We start from the raw sequence: 18,918 nt of genomic DNA, 5'->3' as shown, positions 1-18,918 counted from the left end.
ACTGATTTTAGATGAGCTTGGCTTTGTGTCACATTTAGTTTAGATTAAGGTCTCTGCGTCAGTGCATCCTTCCTGCCATTACTGGCTGATAGAAGAGCCTTCTATTTAGTCATTTATTTACTATTTCACTGGCTTTTCAGCTTTTATTTCATTTGAAAGGCAGAGTTATGTTGTGTGACGTATTACAATGCACTTTATCACTGTATCACTTTGCAGTTTTATAATATTGTAAGTTTGTCAGTTCTGGCCATTAGTCAAAATAGCAATATGTCTATTTATTTACAGATATCTCAATGATCTCAGTGATATGATTAAACCCCATGTCACAACACACGTGTAAATTGCTCATTTGGGCTCTTTTTTGTTGTTGAAGAAATAAGGAAAATAATATGGCAGTTTTAGGTATCAGATCCAGTTCAGAGAGTTGCATTTCAAGAGCAACTAAATATAGTAAATATGGTGGCAACAAAAACGTTGTACTTGTGCGGCATGTGTTAGCACCAGAGGTTCTCCACTCTTAGCGTATGGGATAAAAGCCTGCTCAACACGTCAACAATACGATGAGAAGTCTCTTTTAATGCATCTTAAAATATGTAAAGCCAGAGCAGAACGTCTGGTTCTCCTCTGCTCAAGAGTCAAGAGTGATACAGTACTGAGATTTTCTTTAACGAGTGATGAAAAATGTGTCACGTTTTTTTTCCGCCAGACACCACAAACATAATTATTTGTAAGCTATTTCAGAGGCTTGTACAGTACTATCAACTGTGAATTGTCACTGTAATCTCTAAATGTGTTGCACTAGTGGGGGCTCATATGACAGTAGAGTTACCCTCATCATGATACATAGTCTGTAATATAATTCTGAGCTCGGGTATTTCACAAGTTTACATCTATGTACTGCACTTAACACAAGTCAGACTGCAATTTGACAACTAAAGCATCTTTTTAAAGAAAACATCCGCACATCCAACAATTCTTCTGTGCAGGTGCAACTAGAGCATCAAAATGGACTTGTATCTTTTCACTCCATACTACAGTTTGTGAGGTAACATTCACCTAACATGTACTATAAAAAATATCAATTGATAGACATCACAGAAGTAGTAAAGAGCAAACTACCTGCCCTAATTACCAAATCATCTAGAAACAATTCTGGGTGTTGCAACAGCTTTAAATCCACGTATTTAATGTGCTTTTATAGCATGTCAACACTACTACTACTACTGTGGCCAAAACTGCAATAATGGTCAAATTTAAAACATTGGGACTGTGTCTGCCTGTACAGCAGGTGGTTTTATCATTTAAAGAGCCTTACTGCTTTCCTTTAACTTCCAGGTAAGCATAGTTGTTTCATTGGGACTAAACATGTTGTCATGCTTTTGTTACACATAACAACCACAGCACGTTTGCTCGGGTAGTGGCAATTCCCCATTTTAGTCAGTAACGTTCAAATGTTCATGCAAATAATATCTTTCACTATACACTATGTACATGGACACACTTCTCAGTGGCACATTAAGAGGTATACAGTACTTCTTTGTTGAGGCAGATCTGACCTCGCCCTCAGCCTCGTTAGGATGTCTCACCCGTCCAGCTCACACTGTTCTCACTTCACATAAGTCTCATTAAAGCCCTAGGTGATGACAAAACTGCACAGTCATACAAAGCTACAATTTCCCACCACCGCTGCTTTAAAGAGCTGTCTTGTGACTTTGAATTTTCAGGGTTTTGTTGGTGTACTAAGTTTTCAATGCATTCATTCTCTCTACATTCAGCCAAAATATATGAAAGCAAACCATACCGCTGAACCTTCCCTATGTACAGAGCAATGCAGTGCTTTAATTCAGTTAGCTTAGTATTTTGGATGTGGTTTCACCAAACACAGATGCTCATCCTGTTAGTTTCTGCTGACTTAATCCACTCTGCTCACATCTACATAACAACTATTTCCATATTGAGATTAAAAAAATGGGTATATATTTTTCATTTGTGTAACTGCATGCATATCATCGACCAATTTTGATAAAATATGCAATTTCTTATTTTTTACATATTACAATATATATATATATATATACATACATATACATATATATACTAATTACATCTACAAATTTTAATAAATAATCTGAATTTATTTTAGGTCTTTTTCCACATCTGTCCGTGTTTTGGTTTATTTTAAATGTCGACTAATTACAACATGTTAGCTTGGCAGAGTGCATCAGTTATGATTTCGCAGATATTTGCAATTAATTGTAAAGTTAATTCCTCAACAGAAACAATATAATATGTATGTATATTGGGAAAATATCATCGCTGTCGGGTGAAAACCTTGTATGTGCAAAACGGTTGTTTTTCAGGAAATTAAAAAAGGTAAACACATTTTATTATAATATATAAAATAAATATATAAATATTTGTAAAACCCACAGACATAAAGGGTGACCAATAGCATTGATTCATAAAAAAAAGACAAATATGGAGATACAAGGTTTCTGCCCGACAGCGACGATATGTTGGTACAGCAGTATGTGTACATTACAAGCTATCCCTATTGTTAATACACTTAGTTTTGTTTTAAATGTAAACTCTTCACAGGATGTTGTCGACTTTTTTTTTAAACACCTATTCTACTGATCTTACATTGATTCCATTCTAGAACGTCATCATTGGTAGAAAATAGTACCTGCTTTGGAATAATTGGTTAGAAATGCTCTGCTGGTATTAGGGAATGTCAGATTCCCAAACTTACCTAACAGCAATATCTTGCTCGTTTCTTAGCAATGTAAATATAGTCATTCTAGTCCTGGTTGATAAATCAATTGTTAATTGATGTTAATCAAACCGTCCCTTAAGTGTGTTCACCTTGTCTTTTCATACACATTGTTACATGCAATGGCCTCTGTCCCCTCTATCATGCAGGCCTAGAAAGTACAATGCCAAAGTCTTTTAACAAAACCAACAGAGTGACTTCATTCATTCAGTGAACTCCCTCCAGAGCTCTGCTAAGATGACCCACCGCAATACAAGGAAAGGAAACTATGGCACTCTTCTTCGTACATCTGACAAATACCTTTCTATAATTACATATTTGACTTGGAGAACATCAGAGTGCCTTACAAAATTAAATATCACTGTAAGTATGCCACAAAAAAAGGCTTTTATGAAAGAAGAGGTCATTATTTCTCTTTCAGTGTGATTTTGAATCCAACCATTACTCCAACAAGCGCCTTCCAACCACCGATCTTTTAAATATAGGCTCATTAGAAAAAAAAATCATAAAATACAACAATACAGCAACTACACAGTTGTGAAAATTGAAGTGGCATTTGTAATAATTTACATTACATTACTTTATGGTTCACTTAGCACATCGGACTGCAAGAAGAGCCTCTGTTTGACACCACTGCTCAAACACTTCCTGTATGATGGGATGGCCTCTCTGCTGATACCTTTCAGTCATCCCATCAGTTAGTGTTTTAAAAAGCTCATGGTAATTCCTCTAGGCTCGGCCCAGACACATTCACATTGGAGGGCAGGAGCTCTCATTGATCACATGTTGAAGTTGGTTGGGGATTGGTAATGTTGAAGTTGGTTGGGGATTGGCCAATGACCAATGATCTGGGTGTTCTACGTGCATTCTCATGCCCCTTCATTCTCACTGAAATGATTCATGCTGACTTTGTTATCTTTGGAAGTACAAATTGTGATTTCGTTTTAGTAACATATGTTAACATTAATATGTATTACTAATGTATAAATTGTATTTCAAAGTTATTTCCACAATAAGTGCATTATGTTGACATAGGCGCAATACTTCACTGTTAGCTACCAGATGTTCCAACCTTGGAGACATAATTCATAAAGGCACTAGCTGCTGCTTTTTTTTAACTTCTAAAGCAACACTAATGCATCTGTATGATGCATGTATTAACTTTATTCCAGTATGATGGATATAGTCAAGTTATTAGTATTAGTATTATTTTTGATCATTTGTTACAGGAGACATAGTTATTATTCCCTGTTTCATGAAATAAATCACATCACTTTGTCTTCTTCACTCCTCCTGCACTTTAAATATTAAATATGAGAGGAGAGGTCGGTTGTCAGAGCAGATTGTTTTGTAAGCTTAACACCGCTAAGCACTAAGCATTCATTGTGGAAATATCTTAATCAAGCAAACAAATGTAGTCACTTAAAATGTGGTTGATTTTAGAAGACTATGTTGGAGTTGTCAGAATCTGCTCAAAATCACAATAACACAAATAAAATATATTCATAAAAACTGAACATGAGCAAAACCACTCCAAACACACTTCAACAGAACAGCTTTCATTTCATATTAGGAGCCCAAGATATGTTACTGTAACATCTATGAATGAATACAACTTCTGAAGAAATTGAGCACCTTTTGAGCAAAACTGAAAAAACAAATCAAACAAAAAAACAGCAACAAAACTGTACACACCCATCCTTTGTTGAACCTAAAATATGATTGAGCTGCAGCATGTGTAATGTGTGATATAGTTGAGTTTCGGATGTTATGGCACTTCCTTACCTTATCCAATAAAAACTCATTTTAGCCCCTTAGTGTCTACATTTCTATGTCAGTTAGACAGGCAAATGTAATCTCAATCACTGGACTCTTTCAAAGTAAAACTGGGCCACATGTTAACAAACATGTTAACAAAAGTGTAGTATACAACAAAAACTTGTGGCTCTCTGTGTGTTGCCTTCAATGCCACTTACTATTTTCTTCAGGGATGACTGTAATCTCAGCATTTCCATTTAAAATGACAAGCACATAAAGAGACAAAATACAAAGAGGCAGGTAATTACACATGCACGCACACATAAAAAAAATATGTAAATAGAAATTAGACGTGAGTCAGGCAACCGACCAGAAGCTTCATTAAGGCCAAAGAAAGCCATTGTTTTTTATGCCCTCTAAAATCTATGAAGAAAATACTATAATATACTATGTCACAAAATCTTATCCTCCACTATGTATGGTTGGTTACTTTTTTAATTGAATTTTTTGTAGTTCTTAGGATTTGGAACTCTCTACACTACCTAAAGAAGAAAAACTGGAGGAGATGTAAAGAAGCAGACACAAATCTAAGGAAATGGACCAGATTTTGCTCCAGTGCAAACCATTACGAGATACGAGAAGCTAAAGACGGAGCAGTTAATTGGAGCGATTAAATGACTTCATATAGAATAACTCAAAGCAAGTGAATTAACACTTTTCATTGCGCCTGTTAATCTTTGTTATAAGAGTGTGAAATGCAAATGTAGAGTAAGCCCCTGTGCGACTCACTGCTGAATGACATCTATTCAATAAGTAATTGGATATAGTGGAAGTCAATAGAATTCCCTCAGAAGGCTGAGTAAAGTAGTTTAAGGTTGTGTTTCTGTTTGTCAGTCCTGATCATTTCCGGCAGAGCAGAAAAGATGAGTAGAATGTGACAGAATTATCATTCTGAGAGATACATAAACTGAATTATGTACATTTACTGTAACAAACTAGAAGAAGTGCATATAAGAAAGGAAAAGTAAAGAAAAACTATAACGTGTCATTATGAGGAAAAGTGGAACACAATGACATGAAAAAAGGCTAGTTTGTTCTGCTGGCTGATCCTGGTGTTGTGTGGTCTCGTGTCCTGTGCTCTGAGGTATACTTGGTAGGAAGTGAGAACACCCATATTTGTGAGGTGAGTTTTTCGGCAGATTAGAGACGCTGCTGGCGGAGAGGATCTGGTGGAAGGTGCTGTAAACGGAGACCCGCAGGGCTTTTTTTTGGGGTGGGGGGGATTGGCTCAGCACAATAAACATAATCTTAGTCTGGAGAAGCCTTTTAAATTAAGTATGGTAACACTGGAGTGGGAAAACTACAGTATATTATTTTTTATTTTAAATGGGGAAAACAGGAGCTGGTACTGTATTGCCTCTTTTTTAATTCCTTTTTTTGCACTGGAGTAAAACTTTGGAAAATTGTGGCAACTATCATTTTGATTTAAACCGCTAACAGTCTAAACACATTTTTAAAAGGAATACTACTGGATTTAAGCATACACAGATCATCCCAATCAGTAGTAGTCAAAATAATCTAAACTTTTTTCAGAGGGAAAGCCTTGGAACCAGGATGCACTCTGTGATGCCATTCCAATCTACAAATGCTGCTACTGTACGTCACTAACAGTAAGTTGGGACCAGCATTTCAGACACAATCATTAATGTACTTTTTTTGTGTGTTCTTGATCTGATTGTTCGGGGTACATTTTCTGTCATCACAGATTGAACATAGCAGAATGCTTACTAGTGCAGATTGAACTGACCAAGGACGTAACTACAGAAGGTACCCAATCTGAATGCTGAAATTTAGAGCTATTCCCCTTTATAGACAATAAATTGCAATCATCTTTGTTTTTGTTTTTTACCATCTGGTATGTAGCTAGTGTTTGGAATGAGGACATATGGTTGTGACCTTTCAGAGGAGGGTTGCATGGTCTAGGTCTATGTTATCCATGCTGGCCAAAATAGCCTTCTGGTCCTCCCTGGGTGGGCGGCGGTACAGCAGAGCAGAAAAGCGAGTATATGGGTCATAGAGGATGGGCCGTTTCTTCTTCTTGCGGAGGTAGAGAGCTTCTTCGGGCTGGAGTACCTGAGAGGTGTAGGCCTGCTGGGTCTGAGAGGTGGTGACACCTGGAGGAGGGGAGATGGAATGCAGGCCATAGCCACCATGTTTATAGGCAACGCTGCACAATTGTCCCACTCACATGTCCCACCACTATCTCATTTTACCATGTTATATGAAATCATTACAACAAAATGCAAATGAAACAGTATGTGACATACCTGAGGTAATGCTCTTCAGAATTGAGGGAGTTCAGTGTAAAATGCGTGTTGTATGTATGTATGTACCTTTGTGTGTATGTACCAGTGTTCAGTGTGTCCGTCAGCAGTTATTTTTTGCTACAAAGAAAATATTCTTTTGGGAAACATACTCATTTGCTTTCTTTCAGAAAGTTACATTAGAAAATACAACTCTCATGTTTGTAAACTAAATATAAAATGAATTTACAGCAAGCACATGCTTAGCTTAGCTTAGCTTAGCATGAAGCGGAAGCATTGGGAAACAGCTAGCCTGGCTCTTTGCTGGTTGCCAGGCAACCTCATGGTGACGACAAGGCTCCAGAAAGTCACTGTCCCGGCCAAGAAATAGTTCCAGCACGCGACTCCCCGTAAAACCATGACTAGACGTTTTTAAATCTCTGTGTGCGTGTGTATGGATTAAACAAACGAATGATTTAGTATGTGACAAGTTAATTAGTAAAATGTACAGGTGCTTTCAGTCTTTACACTAAGCTAAGCTAATTGTCTGCTGACTCTAGTGAAATATTTAGCATACAGATGAGAGTGGTAACGTTCTTTTCATCTACTGTAACTCTCAGCAAGGATGAAAATAAGCGTGTTTCCTAAAATGTCAAACTATTGCTTTAATCAGAGATGTAACCAAAATATCAATACTGTACCTTTAACCATTTTTCTCAAAGGCACCAGAAAACAGAAAATGACATCTGCTGTTCTGGGGGAAGATTTGCATTGAATAGCAATGTTCACCTAGTGTTGTATGTACTGAAGTGCATTGAAGGGTGATGCGTTCACTTAGCTTAGAAAAGAATAGAACCAACTACGTACAGTTGTACATCAGTGGCTACAAATCTTTGAATAGACCTGAACAAAAGGACTTCAATTAGCAAAGTGACTTGTAATTTACATCTCCAGTGTGTTCCGAGGCTGCACGTTTTGTTTGCTTTTGTTTGGATGTCTCAATGTAAGTCCCAAACAAGTTTAACGGGAAGGCACTGGGTCTGTGTTAGTTCATTTTCAAACTTTATAATTCTTAGCCTTACATCTCTGCAAACTGCAGCAACAACATGATTAAACATTCACTGCCACTTTCCCATATCAAAGTAAAGTCATGATAGACGTTGCTGCTTAGCATCTCAAAAGCTTAGTTTTGTGTTCTTACTTATTTATCATGAAACTATATCTTGTGATAATTTAGGCAAAAGTGAAACATGATTAATAAATAAGAGCATACAGCACGTTTTGAAGGACTAGAAGCAGCAACATTCTCATGATTTAAAATGTTGATGTGGTGGCTTGTGGCGGAGCTGAAACGTTTGGTCTTGAAATCATAAAAAGTAATGCACACATTATTTAAATGTACCAACCATACCAGGATATGACATATGCTCATTGAAATTAAAGGGCTACTCCACCAGTTTGACCCATGAAGTTCACTGCCATTGAGAGTACTACTATTAACTACTTTTACTACTGTAAAAGTGTCTTTTTTATGTCTTCTGTGGCTCTGGAGGGAGCACTTCAAGGTTTGAAGACAAAAACCTGATGATGTCATCTTGACTTGGATGAACAAAAAGTCTTATTGAAGGTTGAGTGGAAGTGGGCATTTATGAAGCGGGGGGGGTTTAACGAAATAAGCTGCTGAGTTATAATATGACAAATGCAGGACATATAGGACTTGAACAATAGCCGGACTAATTTGACTTTGATTTTGACCTTTCTTTTTTCTTCTGTCTCTTGTGAGTCCCCCAATGTTATGGAATTGCAAAGCTACATCACTGGAGTACTCATTTAAAGGGTGTTTTTAGAAATGTAAACACATTTTTACAATGCCATGCCCAGTGTTGGGGTGTAACGGAATACATGTACCAGCGACAAATTCTGAGTAACTGTATTCCGTTACAGTTACAATTTAAATAGCTGGTATTTAGAATCCAGTTACATTGTTGAAATCACATTACATTGCTAATCTCATTACATGACGATACTTCTCTGTTTCACGGGTTTATTCACTCTCTGAATAAATTAAGGCAACTCCACGCATAAAGCTAAAATTAGCTCGTGGTAGCTTAGACTGCGGTTCGATTTTTGTAGTATGCAGTTCGGGACTACAAATACAACAATCTATCTGCTTGTTCAGGTACACATTCAGCCAGTTGGAACAGAAGAACACACCAGAATAGGCCTGTTTAGTAAGCTGGATGTGATGGCCGCATTCTTACACTTATAAAATGCAATTCAATGTGGAAGTAATCCAAGTATTCAGAATACGTTACTCAGATTGAGTAATGTAACGGAATACGTTACAAATTACATTTTTGGCCATGTATTCTGTATTCTGTAACGGAATAAGTTTTGAAAGTATCCTTCCCAGCACTGGCCATGCCAAATCAGTACTGTCAGTATTGTGTTTAATTGAGTCAACAGTGGAGTTTTGATTCTCTTATTTCTACTGACCGACACAAAACTGATGCTTCACAAACCCATTTGGAGTTATAGTATAAGCATCACATTACATTATAAATAGTATAACCAGTTTTAGTGTGGACTAACTGCTATACCCTCCTTTGGCAAATGACTGTGAAATGTTATTCCCTTTTAACCTTTCTGCCAAGTGTGTTGTGCAAATATCATTCATGCATACCTTTGTGGGTAACAAAAAACATACGAATGCAGCAAAAAATAAAAAACATTTTACCTGTGGTCATAATGGTAATGATCCTAGCCAATTTAAAAAATATCACCGTGTTAGAAGTGAAAACAGAGCAGAACAGGGATCATACCTGCTTTCTTTCTGGACTTGGAGTTATTGTTGTTCATCATCATCTTCTTGGCCTTTTTAATACGTTGGTATCTCAGTGCATCAATCCTCTCAGACCCCGAAAGGGCACTCGGCGCACCTCGGCGTTTTCTGGATAAAGAGCAGAGAGAGGGGAAAACAGGTAACTCTAGGCCAAACATAGTCAGTGGACTGTGTTTCTGCACTACGGAGTGCAACAGAACCAGAAACCCACACAATCTCAAAACAGCACTGCTCGTGCTAAGCAAGAGGTGCAGCACATTGCCAAAGGATCAATATGAGACACACCCAAAGAGCTGAAATCAGAAATCCAGCGAAAACGTTTTTAAAGGTTTTAAGTACAAAGTCATTAATTCTACTATTACCAAAACCTTGTACACCATCTGGATTTACTAGTTATGTTTAGGTTAATGATGACTATGTTTCACAAAATACATTTAATACATCCAGAAAGTACTGTAGATATTCAATTGTGCACATTGAAATGTCATTGCCCTTCAGGGTCATCTAAGATATTTTGCTCAAATTGATCCAAACAACCTTTATCCAAAGGAAAGCAAAGTATTACATGACCCCTGGAACCATCTATTTACCTCACGGTACAGATTAGAACAGCGAGTAACGTTTTTGAGAAGAACATTTTAAAAGACTTGCACTGTTGGTTTCAGAGGGAAATACTCCAAAAAAAGAGAATACTATTTTGAACAACATGTAAGCAAGACTTTTCAATTGCTAGGTTTGCAGATTGTACTGTATACTTCTTTTATAAATGAATCTATCCCACTCTGAAAATAACAGGTGCAAGTGTTTCCTTGGTGTTGAGTGTATACAGTATTTCTCAGATGTTAATGACTGCACAGACATCCCTCCTATTCATTGAGGCACGTATGACTTGGCAGCCCACAGATTTCTGCCACAAACACACACTTGGTTCTCTCAAGGCACAGAAAACAATTAGCATAACAGAGAGGCCATCTTCCCACCGTGGCTGCAGAGAGAAACCGAAGGTTGTTAGTAGAGGGGGAGAATCACAGCTGAGCAACAAAGCATCATCAATATGTGTTCATAGACATGGATACTGTCTACAATGGGCTTCACCATGCTGACAGGGGGAGAGATGGCGGGAGGGGAAAATGACTACTCGGGAACAGTCACATAATGAAAAATAAGCCAAAGAAAAGCGAAGCACTAGGACAACAAATGTAACAATAATTTATCCATATAATTTTTCCTTTTTTTGAAACGGAGGAGCAATATTTAGCGATGGCATGCATGGCAGTTTGCACATGGAACACGACTTTAAAGGGGAATACATTCAAAAGCACTTGGGCAGTTCACTCACACATAAAAATAAAGGGGGGAGGGCGGGGGGGGTCCTCAAGCCCCCTGTGTTCCCCATCTACAAGCCCTTGGCAAAATATTTGTTCTTTAGCATAAAAAGAAGAAGCTGTTTTGGCAGGACACTTGCTTCACTTGGTAGTGAGAACTGTTCTGTAGTCCAAACTTACAAGTGCAATTGTATATTTACAGTAGATGGTTTGATTTGTGCTCTATACAGATGCTTTATACAGAGGATTAAGGCCATGTGTCCACCAGGAAACTGGTGCTGGTCATGGCTCCTGCTATTGCTCTGATGCTGTTCAAAACCTGCTAGGAATCTGGTGCATTATTGACAAAAGCTGGGATATTTTTGAAATTCTTGAAACTGATGCGCTGAGAACTTTACACATGCTAAGCTTTCATCACTGCCAGGAACATGCAACAGCATTTGTGCTTCACTGCTAATGCAAAAAAATAGCTGTGAATGATGGCTCCCAGTGGACACACAGCTTAAGTTGACGTCATAATGCCAATCTTGCAAAATATTTCTTGGGAGATTGTTGTCCAAAATATTTTTCAGTTGGTGTCGTATACTACAAGCATCTGTAAAAATATATAAATGGCAGAATGTGTCACGCTTGAGAAGAATGCTAAGAGCGCTTTATAAAGTGATCATCTGACAATAAAGAATGTCTATGTAGACGTCCACATAGACATTCTTTAATAAATACACAGTATGCCACACCTTGTAATAATCTATATAGTACAGAGAGACACAAGACAAAAATAAATTGGTGAACATACCTGCTGAGAACAGTATAACTGCTTTTTATAATGAAAAATCACGACTATTCTATACTTATATGGTTTTGTTATGGAAATCTTTATTGCTTTTTATATAAAGGAAGTAATTAGTGCCCTTTATTATAAGCATTATTCATTCTATGGATGAGATTGGTCCTCCAAACCCCTACTAGGCTCATCTTCCAGACAGATAGGGACAGATAGGAAGGAGGGGCCTGGAGCAGCTAGATGTCAGTTCAACATCTTGCTGGATGTTAGACAGGTGAGTTGGAGGGATAGCATGTTGAGGAGCGCTCACCACTCAGGGTCGTTCATCTGTACATCTGTTCACAACTGTATGTAGTGCACATGGTTCTCTCACAGCTAATTGTAAAGACCAGAACACATCCTGAGAAGTGTTGGCCTCATTGTAGTTTCGCATTGCCAGACCCTCCTCTACAGCGCTGCGGAGGAAGGTCTGGCTAGTCCACACAGCATTCTGGGATGGGAGAAAAACGTGCTCTGGTTTATTGGCATTTCTTTAGACCAATCACATCGTCTTGGGCGTCGCTAAGCACCAGACGGAGCAACGGTGCCTCTGCAAATTAGCCTCGGGAAGAACTAGTTTTGGTGGAACATGTGTACGTTCTAAAGTAGTTTTAGTCGTGCAACAGAAAACTCAGATTGGACAGATAGTCTAGCTAGCTGTCTGGATTTACCCTGCAGAGATCTGAGGAGCAGTTAACCATAGTCCTCAGAAATCCACCGGAGGTTAGAACGCCAACACAAAGAAAGTGGAAGGGGACGGACATCCGGCCGAAAAGAGGGACATCCCGGGGAATTTCCGGCGGCACTTGAACAATCCCGGGAATGAAACGTCATTGATTTAGACTAGCCTCATTGTAATCCTTGCCAATCTTCACAGCAATCAGAGGTATTGTAGTGGTAAGAGAGACTGCTAAGAAGGCTAGGCTAGAGCTGCACCCTGTGCAGCATATGCATATAAGAAAGTGGACAGGATCGAGCAGCAATGGATTTCTTCCTGATGAAGATGGCTGAATGACAGAGATGGTTTACCACTGGTCTCAAGAGAGGAAGAGGGAAGGAGGCACTGCCTGTATTCTTGACATGTGCAATTCCTTTGTTTGATTGGAGGGCCTTAACCATGCATTTGGTAGCTAAAGCCATTCCCACGGGATAAGCAGTTAGCAATGCATTCCGTTCTTACTTGGCGTGGTAAAAAAGGGGGAAATATAAACCCAGGCCTTATACCTGCCGTCTTGAGCCGAGATAGGAGTGGAGAAGAAGGATCAGGTCTCATCCATGATGATATCTTGCAATGACGTTGGATTGTGACATGTTTGCTGAAGAGTTCTTTCTTTTTTTCACATTGATTCAACCAATCTCCCCTCTCTTGATTACGGCATAATACTAGAGTGCAGTGATCTGTCTCAGGGTGCTGAGGCAGAGGCTTATTAGGATAAATCAATAGAGAAGTCAGTAGAGGGCTGAGGATGTACAAAATACCATCAACCTACAGTACACGTTCAAATCTTTATAAAATTATAGGAGGCCATTTAAGGGGTTTGCGTCTGTATTGACAATCATGTAACCTTTGGCTGATGTCAAACCCATTACATATAGGACACAACAACTTTAGTGTGGCTTTAAATATATTTTAAAAAAAATACTTGAATAAATATTAAAATTGTTTTGAGGCTGATAAGAGTACCATTGTCTTAATTATGTGTAGACTTGAGGTAGATTGATCTGTGAACGTGGTCAGTTAGCAAACCACTCAAGCATGAAATCATGTTGGTGATACATCTCTAACCTAATCTATTAGCTAACAGACGGCATATGCATATCAGAATGCATAATGTACTGAAGACTGCAGAACTTAAAATGCATAGCCACTTTAAGAAAAAGGAAAAAGTAAAGAACTGAAATGAACTACACGTGTTGACTGAAGGAAGGAACAAATCAAACAAAGACTCAAAGTCTTGTATTCCCCTTTAAAGGACGAGGTGATCAAAAAAGTCCCACCTGCTAACCCCCCCCTTTCAGACATGGATCCAACCCTTACCTATTGCGGTGTAGAGGACCTGGTCACAACAACGCTGCCCAGATAGCTGAGATCAATCAAAAACAAAGCAGGTAAGACTCCAGGAGCCATCAAGAACCACCATACTGCCCCTAATTCATAATGATGGAGACATTGCAGTACATGAGAAGCGGACAGGCCCTGTGACACACTTTGCCCAACAACCTTTTCCTTGGTAGTCAGACCTGGGGCTGTCCTGGGGGCAATTAAAGGGGTTGGGGAAAGGAGGGTTACAGAAAGGGAAGTGGAAGTAGGGTAGGAAAAAATCGGAGAGGTTGGAAGGTAAGGGAGAATTGGTCATGCAGTCAGGTTACTAAGGCCGAGCATGGGCCGCAGGGCCTGCCAAGATGAACTCTTCTTAAAGCATCCCTCTGCATGATAAAGGCATCTTCAAAGGCTTGGAGCTAGACATAACAATGGGTGTTTGTTTTGTCTGGGGAATCAATTGGATGAATATTATGGGATTCCTCCTGTTAGTTGAAAGCAAGATAACGCATGAAACAGATGGATAAACAGGGATCTTGTGGTGATGTCTGCAAATTCCCAGGCTTTTAGGGGCTTGTGCCAAACAAATTACTGTACACAGTGAACTGGCAATATTGTTTTTCATCCGGATGGACTGTAGCCCCAAAAGGTCTGAAATATAATCTGTGAAGCAAATGCATTTTCTTGTCAATTCAACAAATAGTTACTTTCACAATTTATACTTTTTGGTTTCACTAGAAAATGCAATGTATTTTTCAAGGTGATACTTTTGGAACAATGCTTCACAGATTCAATGGGTGGTACCTCTAACTTGATGTCTGACATGAAAAGCAGCATTGACCAAATTAAACTAAACTGACCTTCCAGAGCTCATCAAATGAATCATCACAACAAAATGTTTTTTCCTCAACCATACAGTTTTTTTTCACATAAAAGTTCTAACAAATGGAAGAAAAAAACATCTAAAGCAACTAAACTATAAAACTAATTTGCCACAGAGATGATTTAACAAATTGATGGATATTAGACAGCACGTCAGTAACCAAAATGTTAGAGCAACTTCACACATCAAAGCATTATGGGTTGGGGCAGATGACTAAAATTGCATCCCTCTCTGCATGCCTAATGCACCTACCCTGAAGCTGACCACTGGGGTGGAGAGGGCTCAGATGGAAGAATCCCCTCCTCAGTCCTCCTCTGAGATGGCATCTGCCCAAATAGGTTGCTGCTTTCCATGGGGGGTGATGGGGACTGGGAAGCTGGGTAGCTGGTTGCAGAGGTGGCAAAGGCCATGTGGGAACGGTAGCTGGGACTTGCTCTGCCTTTACCCTGGCCTTGGGCAGGTGAGGAGGAGGGGGAAGATCTCCTTGAGAAGCTGGCTGTGGAAGGAGGGAGGAGGGTAATCTCAGACATCTCTGGGGGTATGCGAGGTTGGACAATGCTGGGGCGTGGCCTGGGACGTACTACAATCTCTGGGGAGCCCTCATGAGAACTAAAGGGGCTTTGGGTGAGGGGTGAGAGTCGGGAGGGCTGGAGAACCACCTGATGCATGCCAGAATCCATCCTACGAGCCTGTCTAGGACTGAAACGAGGGGTTGTTTCAAACCATCGTGTGTCCAGGCTACTGAATGTGCTAGGGACAATGTGGGCCATTGGATCGGTGTAAGGCAAAACTGGCACACCAATACCGTGGCTTGTGTGTTTTAGCTGCCCTAAATGTGCCTCTTGCATAGCTAAATGCTTGGCTGGGGAGCCATGAGGCTTGGCCTTGCTGGGAGACTTGCTTGAGCGGCTCTTTGGGGCCTCCAGTGGCAGAACAGCTGGGTAGGTAGGCATCGGAAGAGAGGAGGGCTGGAAAGCACTAAGCGGGAGAACATGAGGTGGAGGATAGGGGGAGCCATGGCGGAGATGCAAAGGGTGATGCGGCGGAAAAATAAACTGGGGCCCCTCCAGATTTGCAAAGGTGAAATCCAGTCCCTGCCAAATCTCTGGTGAACGAGAGGAAGAGGTGAGTGTCAGAGGAAGTGGGAAACCAGGGACAGCATATTGTGGGTAATCACCCTCCCCCATTTCTTCAGGAATCATGGGGTGACCAAAAGGACCTTCAGCAAGGTATGGAGGGGAGGACATGACAGAGCTGAGTGGGCTAGTGTCGGGCATGTAAAAAGGTGGGGGATCATGATCCCCATGGGGACCTAGATAGCCATAGAAAGCCCTGTGGTGGAGAGAACCTCGGATCTGCCCCGCGGCCTGGAGACGACTGCTCTCCATTATGGTCATACCTTCGAAGGGCCTGTGGAATCGAGGGCTGTAGGCTGGAGGTTGCAGGTAGGATTCCTGGCTGGAGATGGGGGAAATCTGGTGAGGCCGAAGGGGGGGCATAACTGGGGGCAGAGGCCTAGGATCGTCATTCTCTTCGTCTGACTGCCGGAATTCAGGATAGAGGTCTGATTCTTCCACAAAAGGAAAGCCCTCAATTCGCCGGGGCTTAACAGACATTTCTGCATCAGCGGGATCTATGACAAAGCGTCCATCTGGGCCTCGGCTGATGAGTTCAATGGGTGTTGTTGCTTCAGCTTCATGCTTGGAGATGCTGTATTTCTTGCTTGTTATTGCTCTTTTGGTCTTCTTGTATAAAGACAATTCCTCCCTCTTTCCTGGACTTGGGGGTGGTTTCTTCCCACGCTGGTCATGACTATCTTCAGATGATTCTGACGGGGATGCCTTTGAACGAACACTCTCTGGGCTCACCTTTCCTGAAGATGACCTAAAGAAAAGAATACAGAAGTGAATCTTTAAATATTCAAAAAGCCAGTACAAAGCTTTACTGAGGAAAACAAACACAGCTACAATAAAACAAAAATGACAACACACCTTAAAAGCACAGGTGTAAGTTATAACTTCAATGACAGCTGCATTCCATTTACAGGATTATAACTTCTACTTCAAAACACCTTTTTGATTATTGAGTCATTAGTGTATAAAGGTATCCTGCAAAATATGTTGGTAGCTCATTTTCCACCACAACAATTAAGAATATATAAATGTAATAAATAAATAATCTGGGTTTTCATTGTGTGCCATTTGAAGACCGTCCTCCACTGTATCCTGTAGTGGCTTTAGTAATTATGACCGGAGAAAAACAGGAAGTCATGTAACGTGGTATTAAGACCCAGAAAGTCTGTTAAGAGTGGCAAAAGGGGATAGGGATGGGTCAAACAAACACGACTTTTACCCAGGAGACCAGTGTTCTTGTCCCATTAAAATCTGTTTAAAAATAAAAGTAAACGACGAGTTATTTGAACTTTACTTAACAAATAGAACCACATCACGTTCTGTGTCACGTGCGTAATTACGTCATGTACATACGCACGGAAGTGAAGTAATAAATTAACTGCTTTTAACCCAAACCACGATCTTTTTCTAAACCTAAGACGTTTTGTTGCCTAAACCTAACCAAGTAGTTTTTGTGCCTAAACCTAACCAAACTGTGACTGTTCACAACGTAAACGACTTGTTTAAAACTGTGACTACTACGTTTAGGTAATGAGGACGGAAAACGCTCCTGTTGGGTTGTATTTCCTGCTTTATGAAACGCTCTTACGAGTCATATTAGAATGTAGAAACAAATGACCTATGTGTCAAATGGTTTGGAGGACTTGTCGGCCATTTGTAACATCTTCATAAGTTGATACGAATATCACAAACCAACAGTGACAATGGGAACTTAAGAAGAGTAATGACTCCTTCATAAGCTGTCTTTGCTCTCCCTTTGATACTAAATGTTATGAGCGTTGCCTAACAGCCAGGAGTTTATGTGTATTTGCTGCTGCACCCTCTAAACCTGTTCATTTAACAGTCTTATACATACTGGCAGAGCTAAGCATTGGAAAAGGACACACACCATGTGCCTCTATGCCTCACTGTTATACCACCAACTTGGCTGGACACATACTTCGCTTGAACAGTGAGATAACGGAGTGTAGATGCTCGAATTTGGTGATACAAGAGAATTTTTTATTTATTAAGTTGTCAGAACACATTTGATTTGAAATTAAATGACTACAACAAAAAAGAAAAGTCAGGAAGAAAAGTCAGGAAGACTACTATTTTGCATACTTAAGCCATAGTCTATTTCTCATACACACATCAATCTGTCAGCAGCTGAGAAACGATGCCTCCATTTGCTGTCAACTATGGGTGAAGGCAAATTTCCAGAAAAAAAACCCACAGGATAGAAGTGTGCATGGGTTCTTATCAAGACCTGTTAACTTTCTGAGTTCTACTTTTTTGTTTTTCATTTATTTTATTTGATTACTTCTGCCAAGTAGGTTATGATTTTGCGCGTTTTGAAATAAAAAGGAATAAAAATACACTCTGGACTCAAGCTTGGGAGAAACAGCTTGCTAGACCACTTCAGGGCCAAAAAATAACTATCCATGACAACGTCAAAAAAGGAAAGAGCTGGCCTTTGTACTATAGTATTTATAATGTCTGTTGTCTGTCTGTCTGTCTGTCTCTACACAACACACACTTTAAAGTACATGATGAAACATAAATGAAAACAATAATTTGTTTTGAAGCCACAATTACTTTATTTAGTGAAAAATGAAACATATAGCCAATCCTCATAGGACTCACTAAGGCTTGTGCTAATAATTCTGTTATAAATAGAGTCTGAGAAACACTGTTACATATGCTACATATTCCCGCTGTGTTTCCAGGGTGCAATGCCTACTCAGATATGGTTTTCTTGAAAAAGCACATCTGCTTTATTAAGCTACAGAGAGATATAATACTAAAATATCAAGTAGCTTGTGTTCATAAACTACAGTGATAATATATTCTACATACAGTAATATAACAGAAACACATACGTCACAACAACTATGCCATTCTTAATAATGTGCTGCCTTTCCAATGTTCACATAAAAGACTGCTCATCAATATAACAATCTTCAACTCATTCAATCCATACTTTTTTGTTATGATTGTTGATTTGACCATTATTCCCTTTGGTTGCAATAATATTTGAATCAGAAACTTCATGAAA

The 18,918-nt window shown here is 39.5% G+C and overlaps 1 protein-coding gene across 1 annotated transcript in view; it reads right to left on the bottom strand.

Annotated features, from left to right (window-relative positions):
• Positions 1-4,463: 4,463 nt before the first annotated feature.
• igsf9bb (immunoglobulin superfamily, member 9Bb) overlaps positions 4,464-18,918 on the bottom strand; it is a 133,397-nt gene continuing 118,942 nt past the window's right edge. Inside the window, exons 19-21 of the mRNA XM_078266574.1 lie at positions 15,001-16,632; positions 9,657-9,784; positions 4,464-6,705 (exon numbers count right to left, since the gene is read on the bottom strand). Coding sequence (XP_078122700.1) covers positions 6,491-6,705; positions 9,657-9,784; positions 15,001-16,632 — 1,975 coding nt within the window. The 3' untranslated portion in view covers positions 4,464-6,490. The remainder of the gene's footprint in view (positions 6,706-9,656; positions 9,785-15,000; positions 16,633-18,918) is intronic.

This window comes from Sander vitreus, chromosome 13 (assembly GCF_031162955.1).
Source record: "Sander vitreus isolate 19-12246 chromosome 13, sanVit1, whole genome shotgun sequence".
NCBI lineage: Eukaryota > Metazoa > Chordata > Actinopteri > Perciformes > Percidae > Sander > Sander vitreus.
Note: the sequence above shows the minus strand (reverse complement) of the source record. Positions and strands in the feature narration are given on the sequence as shown.